Here is a 13,552-nt window from a genome sequence, read left to right on the forward strand (position 1 = left end):
TAAGTTCCTAATTGTTCTTTCACACTATTATAGTGTTTTTGAAGGACACCATTCTTTTAGGTGATCCAAAACCTCTATGGATAAATATTCATCCCAACGATTCAATGGAAGCGTTTTATATTTTTTCTAGTTTATTTTCCTACTTCGAATTTATATTCTGTGTATCATAAATACCACATAATAATCATCCATAAAGGTCGTGAATTGTTTAAAACCTTCTTATGTAAAATTGGATGATGAGTCATCTTGCTAAACAAACAAAATTATAAATCAATTCAACTAACCATCTTGCTAAGTAAACAAATGAACACTAAATTATCATTTTTATAGCAGAAGTCTATTTAAATCACACACACTATATATATATATACCAAGTTAGCCATTGGGCACCAAATCACATTGTTCCATCTCCTCTCCTGCATTCCCTCCGAGTAAACGGAATCTTAAGGGCATAAAAAAAGTAAAGACACATCACCAAATCTATTTAGATCTTGCTACTATAGGCACATGCAAAGAAATCATTATCCAAGCACATGTATTGCCAAGTAACATGTTGGCAAAAGAAATTCAGTTTAATCTCCAACTCAATCATCAAGATATCTTACAACTTAGGACTATTCATTCAGAGTCTTCATTTTAAAAGAAAAAGGAAACTTAAAATTAAAAAATAAATAAAATATAAAAAATCAACATTGCATCAGCATAAAACCACATGTTCAATTATTTCTGATGAACTAAACAAACATCGTGTAGTGCTGTTGACAGAGTCAGAACTAATGCCTAATTCTATAAACAGATTAAATGGCACATTGTTTTTGCGGATGAATCAGCCAAAATTTGAAGGATAAAATATTTATTTCTGATTCCACCGCAATCAATTTTTTGATTTAACAGTTTGTGTGACACAGTGAATTCAGAAATATAAAAATAGAGCAAGAATCTAGAACAAATCAACTTTGCAAGGCAAATGCATGAATCATGTTTCTTTCAACAGTTACGAGATGCTCAAGTTATCTGAAATCCAAATGCATTATCAGAAGTTTTGCCACACCAGGAAGAAGCCACAAGCAAGCAATAAGTTCGAATTAAGTGGCCACATCGACAATTGTCCCCCTTACTCATTGCTGATTGAGTCAAGCAATTTTTCAGTATCGGCACTTACGACCACATTCTCCATCTTCAAGCGTCGCCGAATACCTGGGCTCTTAATTCCGGCATTCACGTATGTTCTTATGAGGCTTTCAAACACCTCCGGTCCTAGGTCCTTTTGTACCTTTTGTAGAAGCTCAATGAATTCCTCAACAGCTGAAACATCCTTCAATTTCTCAAAGTACGCCATTATGACAGTAATGGCCTCACTAGGAGGAACCCAAATTCTACCTAGGCTTCTACCCTTCTTAATTGCACGATCAGCGCACCAGTGTGCCATTTTTATGTTCTCATTTTTAAGATGGTAATTCATAAAGATCTCCCATGTTTTAGGATTGAGTCTTCCACCACGCTCCTTTGCATGTTTCTTGAAATCGTTGGCTTTATCCAGCATTCCTTCATCGATATAAGCTTTTATCAATACGTTAGCAATTCGGATATCATATGATGTGTGCTTGTTATCCCATTCTTTGAAACATTCCTCAGCACCAGATAGATCCTTCAGATTGACCAGCGCCTGAATCATATTCAGATAGCTCATGTTTACCATCTTCGGGCGTGCCACCTTCAGCGCTCGCCATACTCGATGCACTTCCACTAGGTTGCCCGTGCGGCCATACAGAGTGATGAGGAATTGATAGGCAACAGCATCATGAGTCGTGTTCATCTTTTCTAGCTCCTTCAGGGCATCCTCTGCTTTCTGAAACATGCCAGCATCTACATAAATTGAAGCGAGATTACTGTAAGTTGTCCAATCAGCCTCAACTCGCCCATCTCTCTTCATCTCTTCTATGACCCGCTCAACCTCAAGGATATCTTTCATGGCAGCAAAAGACCGCATCCAGATATTGTAAGTGAAACAATCTGGCGTTACATCATTGGCTTTCATCTCTTGAATGATGCTTGAAATCTTTCCTTGCTGGTCAGTTTTAGAGTACAGGTTCATCAAGCTGTTATAGGCCATGGGGCTTGAAGCAAACCCCAATTCCTTCATTTTGTCCATGAGAGCTTCTGCCTTCTCAGATAACAGTTCTTTGCAGTAGCAGTTGAGGAGCGCACCATATGTGAGATGATTTTTAGAGTCATCTGGAAGATTGACAAAGTACTCTTCGGCTGAAGAAATTCCTCTCGCCTTAGCAACAAGATCGAGATGAATTGCTTGATCACTCACTGTCAAATTCATTCCTCTTTTAGACATGACCTCTGATAGCTGAAATGGTATCAACGGGGTCAGCAAATTCCTATTATGAGAGGAGAAAATATAGTAAATCCACAAACATAAAGAAAAGTTGGTGCTTGTTTAGCCTTACCAGTTACTACTACGGCAATTTTGTGTGTATTGAATAAGTTAATATGTTAAGTTGCATATCAGATTTAGCAAGCTGGTAGTGTCTGCATCCAAATTCTAAAGCGTAATCTGTCAATTATAACATGCTTTTGGCAAGCATATCAGTCTTAGTGTAACATATAGCAGACATTGATGACCTGAAAACATGAATTGTCAACTCTCTAGATTCATTTAGCATACAAAAAAGGCATGCTTACGACCTAAACATGCAATCAGGTTAGCCATTGCTTCATACTTTGACATCATTCATCTATCATCATTTTCGTTGATTTCAAAAGTAATCTCCGAGTAACCACATGAGTTCATTGAGCAAACAAATAGATGAGTGTTAACTTCAAGCAGGATTTATAACTGTGAGACTAACGAAACAAGCACACCCTCTAATTTAGAACATTTGAAAAATCAAAATCTGATATGAATTGGAAGTTCATCTTCTTCAGCTTCTTCTAAACCTGAAGCAAACAACAGCAGGTTCGTAGATAAAAGAAATTTAGAATCTCATTGGAAAAAAAGGCCAAGTCAATTACTAAAATTTCAAAAGTTGACTAAATTCACCCAATTGGAACCTTAGACCTGTAAGTAATGGGAATCAGGGTATTATCCTGATCTTTTCGATTCAGATCGTAAATCTAAATAGGTCATGAATCAATGATATGCCACAATGCTTACATCAGTTGACCTCCAATGGAGTCAAGCATATCAAAGACCTACTTTTAGGAAGAGTGCCATCAAGTCCATGTCTAAGTTATGTCGTATTTGGTTTGTAACTGCTAGTAATTTATTCCTTTTTTTTCTATATATACTAGATAAGTCTTTATTGGCTCCTTGCTGAGTTACTTGAGTAATCAAGAGAAATCTCTGAGATTTATAGCACTGGAATGGTCTTTCAAAACAAACCAGGCAATTCACTGAATTCGAAATGATATCTGAGCAGCTCAGGAACAACAAAGTGAGTTGGATTGACCAAAAGGTTTGCAACCGAGTTCACAGATTATATCGAGCAAGCCAATAGGCAGGAACTGAGAGTATTTCTAAAACAATTTCCATGAACAATCAAGCAAGATTTTTCCTTTATTTCGTCCTAGGAAAAATTTCTATCCAAGAGAAAGAGAGAGAAGTTACATAGGTACCTTGAGGGCGTGGCGGAACAGCTTGTGATCACGCAGCCTGCGGATGGCTTCGCCAACCTCCCATTTGTGGACGCGCTTGTGGCTCTTGAGGAACTCCTCGAGCTTCTTCCGCACGGTCATGGGGGAGTCGCCCTCTCGGAAGAGGCGCCTGTAGAGCGCCTCCTCTAAAAACTTGCTCGATCGCTTTGCTAACTCCCTCGTCTTCGGCGCCAACGCCGCCATCGCCTCCAACTCCTCTGTCTCCGCCGCCGAGGGTTGCAGAGTTTTTGTGGTCGAGTCGTTTGTTGGTAGCTCTGGAGATTTGGGCCGACAGCCCAATTAAAAGCCAACCCACATAATTCATTAAATATTTCGGTATTAAAATTTTCTATTTCGTTAAAGTCATATATTTTTTTTTCCAGAAGAAAAATACACTCACCTGGTATTTAAATTAATCTATAAAATAATTTAGACTTAATTAATTAAAAGGATTAGTAAGGTGGCAAACCATATATATTAATATGATAGGAATGGATAGGTATGTTAAATTTTTTGTTGGATCATGTAAAATTTGATTTAGTTTTATATTGTCTTTCTATTTTTTTATTATTATTTATAATTCAAATTTTCATAGAAAACTTTAGTATTTTTTACTGAAAAAGTAAAATAAAGATAAAATAGTTTTTTTCTCTTTATGTTTTTTGAATATCATATAAATATGAAATGGCAAACTCATATTCTTTAATAATAATATCTAAAAATAAGCAATCAAGATAAAGTAAAAAAAAACACACACGCACATAAATTTACATTAAAAAACACGGCACAGGAGAAAAAATATACTATATCTAAATTCGCACTAAAAAAACAAGTATCATCATTTTCTTTCTCAAATCAGTTGTCGATAATTCTTCTTTGAAAATGAAGTAAATTCCACCAAATAGTTTATCAATTTGTGAACTAATTGGCCAAAAAAAAAGCACTATGAACTCTTTCATAGGTTGCCAAACCATGTGGAGATCGAAAGCAAAGTAATTAAACAAGCAACAGTATGTAAGTAATGTATTTGTTGGATAATCTAACAGAAATATTAGGAAAATTTTAGTTGAATTAAAATTATATAAAATCAATTTCAATATATCTATCGAGATAACTTGAACAGATAATCTCAAACTACTAACAGATTGGTTTAGTCGTCCCTCCGATGGTCCACTCATAATGGGAAGCAAAGTGTCGAGTTTGAGTCGGGAAATCACCCAACTGTTGATTAGCAACTTGTCTGAATCGATGAATCAAGTCGAGAAAGAGCTCCGAGTGTCGAATCAACAAAATGCTCTAGAGGACAACCCGAATGCTCTCTTGGATGCAAAGTTGACTGCTTATGAGAGGATGCCAAGTCAAGATGAAAGAGCACTTCTAGAAATTAAATAAGGTTTTTAAGGACACACATAAATGCTCTTATACAGCCTCAGCCCAGAGGCCGGGTCGTCCTGGGTGATTACCCAGGGCCTCAAGTTTGGGGGGCTCATAACTGTTAAATATAAATATAAATATATATATATATATATATATATATATATATATATATATAATTGTTTTAAGAATTAAGTGCACCTGCTCTTCCGTCGCCGCACAAGCTCAAGGCTCAAGGTCTTAGAAGGGCCTACAGCTTTTAAGTGATTATATATATAGTTAGATATATTAATTGTTTTAAGAATTAGGTTTTGTAAACCTTGCATTGTTGTCTGTTCTCTGTTGCACCTGTTCTTCCGCCGCCGCACAAAGCTCAAGCTCTTCCAATTTCTGCCGATGATCTCCTCTTTTGTATTCTCTCTACTTCTAAGTTTTCTCTTGGATTTTTTGTTTGCTCTCCTTTCTACCAGCGAGACCGCAACGTCGTCACAACAAGGTTGTGCCTTTGCCACTTCTCTACACGGCTGCACCAACGCCTCCGACACACTGCACCTGAAGGTTTTGAGCTTACGGTGCGGAGGTTTGCGAGTTGCGGCGGTTGCGGGTTGTCTTCTACTCATCTTTTTCAATTTTCATCCAGGTGCAATTATTCTAATTGATTTAAATTATAATTTTATTCAGTTTATTTAAATTAGAGTTTTGCAATTATTATAATTTTATACATTATAATATGTTGCCTAGAAAATATATTTTTTATGTGAAAAAAGGGAAAAAAAAAGAATAGATGGTTTTTAAAAAATCTTGAAATTAATGATATTATAGATGATTTTGCATCTAGAAAAGCTAGAAGAAGTCATTATAAATAATTTTTACTTTATGAAAAAAAAATTAAGGGTCTATTTTGATTGTTTCACCCCGGGCCTCCTGATTGTTAGGACCGGGACTGCCCTTATAATATACTTTTAGTGATACTAAAGCTATAATGACATCATTGAAAAATGTATTAAAATACAGTGTTAACTTAAGTCCTCTGCTATTCCTCACATTTGTATAATATCATTATAAAATATATATATTAACTTCAAAAGTGTCTTAATTCTAGAAATATACTAACAATCGAAAATGTCAAAAATAGATAATTTATAAGGTTATTTTAAAATAAAAGATAACTTATATGGTCATTTTACAATGTTACATTAACTAATATATAATGTTACTATATATTAAATGTCAGTTATAACCATGTATAAAGATATTAAAAATTGCCACTAATATTTATTCAAAATATATAATCTTAATTCAAAATTTACACATCATCGCAATTCACCCATCACATAGAATAGAAAAAATTTACATCTAATTCATCCATCACATCATCATCATTCATCACAATTTATCACATCCATCACATGTCATTAAATTTTTATCCATCTAATAATTATTTGAGTCAAATTTATAAATATAACACTAATGTAAAAATATTGATTCCAAAACTAGCTAAATACTAATAATGTACTCAAAACATTAAGTTAAAACAAGCAGAGTCTTTAAAAAAAAACTCAACTAATTTGCTAGGAATAATCTTCAATCATCATATTATAATCAAAGTCCAGCACTTGCCAGCTATAATTACAATGCATTTATTTGTATAAATAAAATAAACAATGAAAATATAAAATTAATAAAAGTAATTTAAAACATTGAATATCATATCAAACGAAAAACAAATTCTATATGCACTAATAGTAGTCTTTATTCACTGTCAACTGTAAATACATTTCATAATGTTTAAGATTTTAATAATATGATAAATATAGAAACTTAATAACATTTCACTAAAAAAATAAAATCATATCATGAAAATGTAAAACTATCATTTCTCCAAGTATATCCTCCGGATGGTAAGTCCAAGCTACCATATTTGCTTTTCTAGTCAAGTGGTGGTAGAGGATTGACAAGCTCATAGAAATCCTTGAGATATATTTCTAGGCAAGGATTACGATAGGTTAAAATTTTTAAAAAACGTAGAAAATACATAAGGCAAACAATTACATGTTTAGCTGTTAATGTAAATGTTAGTATCACATTGCTAGACTGAAAGAACTATGAATGCAAGTTATTATTTGTAGTTGTTGCCTCAAAAAAGTTATATTCAATTTTCCATTTTATCAAAATGATTTTCTTTGGTATAATAACAAATGTAATTTTGCAAATAATGTCACTAAAAAGTTGGCAACTTACAAGATTCTGCCAATAATGACTATGTTCAGCACTTTTCCTTCCTCCACGCAATAATGTCGAGCTTCTCCTTGATCAAGGGGCGTGAGAAATTTTATGAGTATATATTATTTCTACTATTAGTTTAGATTTTCTGTCCTTATTTCTCTGTCTCTATATCCCATTGTCGATCGAATGGATCATATTAAATCTCAAGACATCATGACATCTTTAAAATAAGTAAACATCCTAAAACTCGGCAAGCTCGCCGCGTCCAGAGCAGTCGACCCGGAATAATGCGATCACGGAATCCACAATCAGAAGCCTAAAGGGCTCTTCGAACATCTTGGCGACGAGGCCGAGGAGCAAATTGTACTGGTACTCATAAGTATAGACACGCGCGCATACGATATTATCAAGAACGGCCCCAGCATCCATCCCAAACCTCTCTGCAATCGGCACGATCCGATCTGGACGAAAAGTTCCCTCGGTGTCGATATATGCGATCTTCCCATTGCCTCCGTGCATGTGGATCGGTAGCTGCGTTGATACGCAGAGCATGTGCGCCAATTGCGTCTTCCCTGATCGGAATTCTCCAAATGCCTCAGTGATTGAGAGCGTCTCAATTCCACCGCCAAGGAGTTCATCCAAAGCTTGGCTTCCCATGGTAATTCGAATCACCGCCTTTCTCCTGAGAAGCAGATCGCTTCCGGTTACATGCCCAATGTTCACGAGCTTCTCAGCAGCCTCGCAAATCTTATCTACCTTGGTTTCGAATAGTCCCTTGATTCCCGTTAAGTTCTTTTTCGTGTGCATCATTAGACCATTGCAAGTGTAGATCCCTGAATCCTGGAGCTTCTTAATGTCGCCCTCGTTAATCCCTTGCAAAATCAATTTGTAGATCAATTCGAAGATCTCTTCTTCATCTTCATCTTCCTGGTCCACCAGCTGCAGTTGGCCATGCTCCTCGATCATCTTCTCTTTTCCAGAGCGGAAACCAAATGCAAGAGAGGAGAGACGTTTTGAAAACATTTTCTTAGTTTAAAATGTCATTATAAATATTTTTTAATGACACTTATTAAAATAATTATTTTTAAAAATAAAATATCATATTAGAGCACCTATAATAACACAATTTATAAATGTCATTACAACATAATTCAACCAATTTATTTTCACCAAATAAAATATCATATTAGAGCACTTATCATAACACAATTTATAAATGCCATTACAACTTAATTCAACCAATTTATTTTCACCAACCTATAGTTGGTCGAGTGAGACGTCGAATAAGGCAAGGTTGATAGAATACTTGACAATCAATCAATATGTTAAGTTGGTTGAGTAAAAAGTCAAATAGTTCAAAGTTAATTGGATATTTGACATGATATGAAAAATCCAAGTGGATTACGGTCGATCAGATATTTGGTGGTCGAAAATCTAACATGGAGTTAACATGAGACAAAAATTTCAAGTGGACCACAGTTTACCAGATACTTGATGATCGAAAGCCCAATAGAACAAGAGAAAAATCTAATTGAGTTATAGTTGATCGGATATTTAGCAGTCAAAAGTCCAACAAAAAGTTGGCATGAGGTATGAAGTCCTGGCACATCAATGTTGATCAGATGCTAAGCAATGAGAAAGTCCTGACATGGCAAAGTTGACCGGATACTAGGCAATAATGAAGTTCTGGCAAGTCAATGTTTATCGGATGTTAAACAACAGAAGCCTTGACAGGTCAAGATTGACAGGATATCAGGTAAAGGAAGTTCTAGTAGGTTGAGATTGTTGGTTGCTACTCAGAATACTGTTCTAGTTCTGCTGTATAAAAATTTGTACAAGCATAGAACTATCCTAGCTACCCATGTGTTCTACTGAAGTTAAATTTGAATTACAAACAATGCTTAACATTATTAATCCAAATTGTCCTTCAGAAGTTAAACTTGGATTGGAAACGATACTTAACATTTTTACTCCAAGTTTAACCGATGTGATCTTCCTAAGTTAAACCATATTACAGAAGTTAATTAAATATCTATTTCAAATATTGACTTCCAGGTTAAACATGACGAGACACTAGACCTTCTTGGTTATGGAATCATCCACCACTTCCTAGACAAAGCCTTTCAAAGAAAACGGATATTTAACTTCTTATAGTAAACTAGGTTTAACTATAGAGACCTCAATAGAAGCACAATATCGAAACATGAAATCGAAACACAAAATCGATAACATAAAATTGATAGCATCTTATGTTTGATTTTTCAAGATCTATACAAATAACATGAACTAGTTATGATGCGGAAACAAATAACTAGTTATACTTTCTTTTGTAGCTTAAGACCTCTTGATTTTCTGTTGTATTCCTCTTCTTCTCTTGGACGTTGTGTGGGCAACGATCTACCAAGATGGAATCCACCCGAACCACTTCTTCTCCTCCAAGACTTTTGAACCACCAAGGGATGCCAAAATAGGAAACTCCTTCTCTTCTTCTTCTCCTCCAAGTAGTCCGGCCACCAAGAGATCTCCAATGCTTGATGTCGCCGACCCTTATGTTTCCTTTCCTCCAAGCAAGCCGCCGGCCCTCAAAGAAGGAAAACAAAGGGAGAAGGGAAGGGAAGAGAAGCCGACCACCGAAGAAATAGAAGAGGAGAAAGCCTAGGTTACATTGTATGAAGGTACTCTCTACCTCTCTTTTATAATCCTTGGACATGGCAAACAAGGAAAGTTTTAAACATAATTAAAACTTCCTTATTTATGGTCTCCCTTTAAAAGGAAATTTTAATAACAATTAAAATCTCACTCTTTTAAATTTACTATTGTACATGGCAATAAAGGAAAGTTTTAAAATTAATCTATCTCTTTTAAAACATGTAGACAACTATAAAAAAGGAAAGATTAATTAAAACTTCTCCTTTTAAATCATGGTTACAAGGAAAGTTTTATTAAAAATTAAAATCTCATTTTTAAATATTATAGATACATACAAATAAGGAAATATTTTAACAAAATAAAATCTCTCTTTAATCTTTTTTAGATAGCTATAAAAGGAAAGATTTTAAAATTTTAAAACTCTCTTTTAAAACCATAAGGATGACTATAAAAGGAAATTGAAATCTTTCTTTTATCCTAGATAACTACAAAAAATGAAAGATTTTAACAAAATAAAATCTTTCTTTTAACCATTGTAGATAACTACAAATAAGGAAAGATTTTAACAAAATTTTATTTAAAAAAAAACAAAAGTTCCTTTTCCTTTTCTAGTGGTCGACCCCTAGCTTGGGCACCAAGCTTGGCCGGCCATCTCTTGGCTTCCAAGCCCATGCTTGGCCGACTCCCTTGCACCAAGCAAGGATGTGGCTAGCCCATTATTTGGATAAGAAGTGGACTTTATGGATACAAGAATTTATAGAGGCTACAACAGGGACCGAGAGGAGAAATTAGTTTTGGTCTCCCGATGAGCTTGGGCTTCCTGTGTTGCCCCGAACACCAAACTCAAGTTCATCAATAATAACTCATACCACTAAAGCGTTATTATTGAACTACCACACCAATCCCAAATTACATTATGAGTTTCTTCTTATTATGAGTGCATTAATCTCCCTATGTTTAAGATATCGAATGTCCATTAATTAAATGAGTTACTGACAACTCACTTAATTAATATCTAGCTCTAAGAGTAGTACCACTCAACTTCATTGTCATGCCGGACTAGGTCCACTTGCAGGGTTTACATGACAATCTTTATGAGCTCCTCAAGGGGACATCATTAATCTAGATTACTAGGACACAGTTTCATTCTATAATCAACAACACACCATATAAATAATATCATTTCCCATTTATCGGGCCTATTGATTTAACTAACTAAATCTCACCCTTTGATAAATTAAAGAAATAAATATTAAGTATACGTGCTTGTTATTATATCATGATTAAGAGTACATACTTCCATAATAACAGAGGTCTTATTCCTTTTTTACAGTCAGTATAAAAAGAACAACCTCAAATGGTCATGCTCAATACACTCAGAGTGTACTAGTGTAATTTTATAGTCAAAATAAACTAATATCAAATTACACTACAACCATTCCAATGATTTATCCCATTCCATCTTGGTTGTGAGCAACTTTTTATAATTTATAAGGAACTGATAACATGATCTTTTGTGTGACACCATATATCATGTTATCTATAATATAAATTAAATGGACAACTACATTTAACATAAATACAGACATTTGAGCAATATGATTCTTATAAATGTTTATATAAAATTTAGACTTTTAGTATATATCCTAATAGAGATCAACTAGATACTGAACAAAGTAAGAATTCAACTTTGATAAGGCAAAAATAAAAATATTAGTTGATAGATAGGATGTACCAATCAACTAATAATGAATGTAAAACACTAAAAATAGGATTGCTACTGTAAATCTTGAAATGTGCTAAAATAGTGCTACAATAAATATTCTTTAATCTTGCTACAGTATTTTTCTATAATTCTCGTGAACATTTACTACAACATTAGTCGGTGTTTGATCAGTTGATTTATGACTTGAGAAAATGAATACAAACAAGTCAATTTGACAGTTCGATTCAATTGTTTGATTTGACTAATGGTTGATATCAATCTATTGATAATAGATTGTCGATCAAAAATCAAATAAGTGCAAGTCGATTCCATTGTTTGATTTGACATATCAATGGATTGATATTCAAATAATTGATAAAATTAGATAGATTTCATAAGGCTTTAGAGGTTGTTCAATGATAGGAATAGGCTTTAGAGGCTTTAGAGGCTTTGAGAGTGACGTGTTGGTGCATTTCCATACCAATAAGAAGTAATCCCATGCAATAAAAAATCGTCTAAAGTAAGATTCATGTAAAGTTGTTTATACTATGTGTTAGTCATCATTCCAAAGGCTAGTAGCCGTCCGTGATTTACCTCCTTCGTATCGGCCCTAGGACGAATTGGCGGGGGCGCTAGGGACGAGCGTATTCGTCTTTTTACCATAATGTAAAGTTTTATACTCATTATATTTACTTTCATCCCTTATATTCTTATTGTATTGTCATTATCAGTTGTAAGAAGTTTTTCCACCTCCGTAAGATATCCGAGAAAGAAAAGATTTAGTAATGGTAGATCGTTAGGACTAGGCCTTGGATTAGTTGTCTTAAGAGGTGAATACCAAGTAAAATCTTAATGTTGTACATGTGGTATCGAGGTCGATTCAAATTTTCCGCTACGCATTCAAATGATGAGCACACAATTAAGATAAAGTTATTGAAGCTAGGGGCAAGGGCAGATCCGGAAATTTTATCGGAGGGGTGCCCAATATCATAAATACATATTTAAAAAAAATTATCACATAATAAAATTTTAAATATAATAAAAAAAATTATGTGTAACTTTTTATTAAATATAATTTATTTGTAGGATTTGTATGTACGTAAAGTCCACTGTTGTAACAAAGTCAACGTTGCTTAGTCCAAAGTAGTGAAGGGCCAAACAATCACATTAATTAAGCCACGTCAAATTTGATATATCAAATTTACGGTATCTAATATGACAACTTATATTCCTCTTTCTTAAACATAATTTATAAAAATACCCTCGACCTTTAATTTTTCCGTGCATTCTATTTCGATCACCGTCAGGCGGCAATTTGCTCCTTTGCCCATCACATCTCCTCCATCATCTTGTTCATCGATCGTGGTGTTGGTGCCCTCTCCATCGGCATCGCATCTCGTGAACACCTCTGCGATGTCGACTGACGTCATCTCCACCTTCGCCAATATTTCCTCCGTGTATAGCATCCGTGAGTGTGCCTCCCTTGCTTCCAGGTAATTCCTTGGCCAGATTCAGAACGTTGCCGGCTTGCATGCAATACAAGAGGTGATTCTTCCGATCCATATGCTCCGTCCGGAGCAGCGCCTCATCAAGCCGCTCCGGGTGGTTCATGGTGAAGACCATGAACCGCTCTCTAATGCTCGCCGACCAGAGTCCATCCACAAAATTGCGCATGCTGTAGTTTAGTAATTTCATATCCCCCGCTCGGCTCCTAAACGAAACTCTTTACTCCTCTCTAGTTCGCATTGGTCCTAACGGTAATATATTAGATGATCGACGATCTACTTTGTCTCTCAACTCTTTGAAACACAAGCATTACTTGATGATCGGATGAGAGCTACAAAAATAATACATGAAATGTAACTTTCAGATGATGAAACAAAATGTTTTGATACCAAAGGAATGAATGTAACACTACGGAAATTGAAAATGAAAGTGAGTAATAACACCACT

At 34.8% G+C, this 13,552-nt stretch overlaps 2 protein-coding genes across 3 annotated transcripts; both read right to left on the minus strand.

Moving 5' to 3' along the window:
* Nucleotides 1–941: 941 nt before the first annotated feature.
* Nucleotides 942–3,919, minus strand: LOC122015988 (pentatricopeptide repeat-containing protein At1g60770-like). Of its 2 annotated transcripts, XM_042573110.1 has the most exons (3): nucleotides 3,628–3,765; nucleotides 2,460–2,554; nucleotides 942–2,359 (listed from the first exon to the last, which is right to left on the minus strand). In XM_042573110.1, exon 3 carries the CDS (start codon nucleotides 2,345–2,347, stop codon nucleotides 1,115–1,117), a length of 1,233 nt encoding a protein of 410 aa, XP_042429044.1. In that variant the 5' UTR covers nucleotides 2,348–2,359; nucleotides 2,460–2,554; nucleotides 3,628–3,765; the 3' UTR covers nucleotides 942–1,114. The 2 variants fall into 2 exon arrangements, with proteins under 2 accessions (XP_042429044.1, XP_042429043.1); XM_042573109.1 differs by lacking the exon at nucleotides 2,460–2,554 and having other exon boundaries at nucleotides 3,628–3,919.
* Nucleotides 3,920–7,485: 3,566 nt separating this feature from the next.
* On the minus strand, nucleotides 7,486–8,268 carry LOC122013820 (meiotic recombination protein DMC1 homolog). The gene has a single exon (XM_042570045.1). The coding sequence runs from the start codon at nucleotides 8,266–8,268 to the stop codon at nucleotides 7,486–7,488; it is 783 nt and encodes a 260-aa protein (XP_042425979.1).
* Between the last annotated feature and the right edge of the window lie 5,284 nt (nucleotides 8,269–13,552).

The sequence above is a fragment of the Zingiber officinale genome, chromosome 8B (assembly GCF_018446385.1).
Source record: "Zingiber officinale cultivar Zhangliang chromosome 8B, Zo_v1.1, whole genome shotgun sequence".
NCBI classification, from domain to species: domain Eukaryota; kingdom Viridiplantae; phylum Streptophyta; class Magnoliopsida; order Zingiberales; family Zingiberaceae; genus Zingiber; species Zingiber officinale.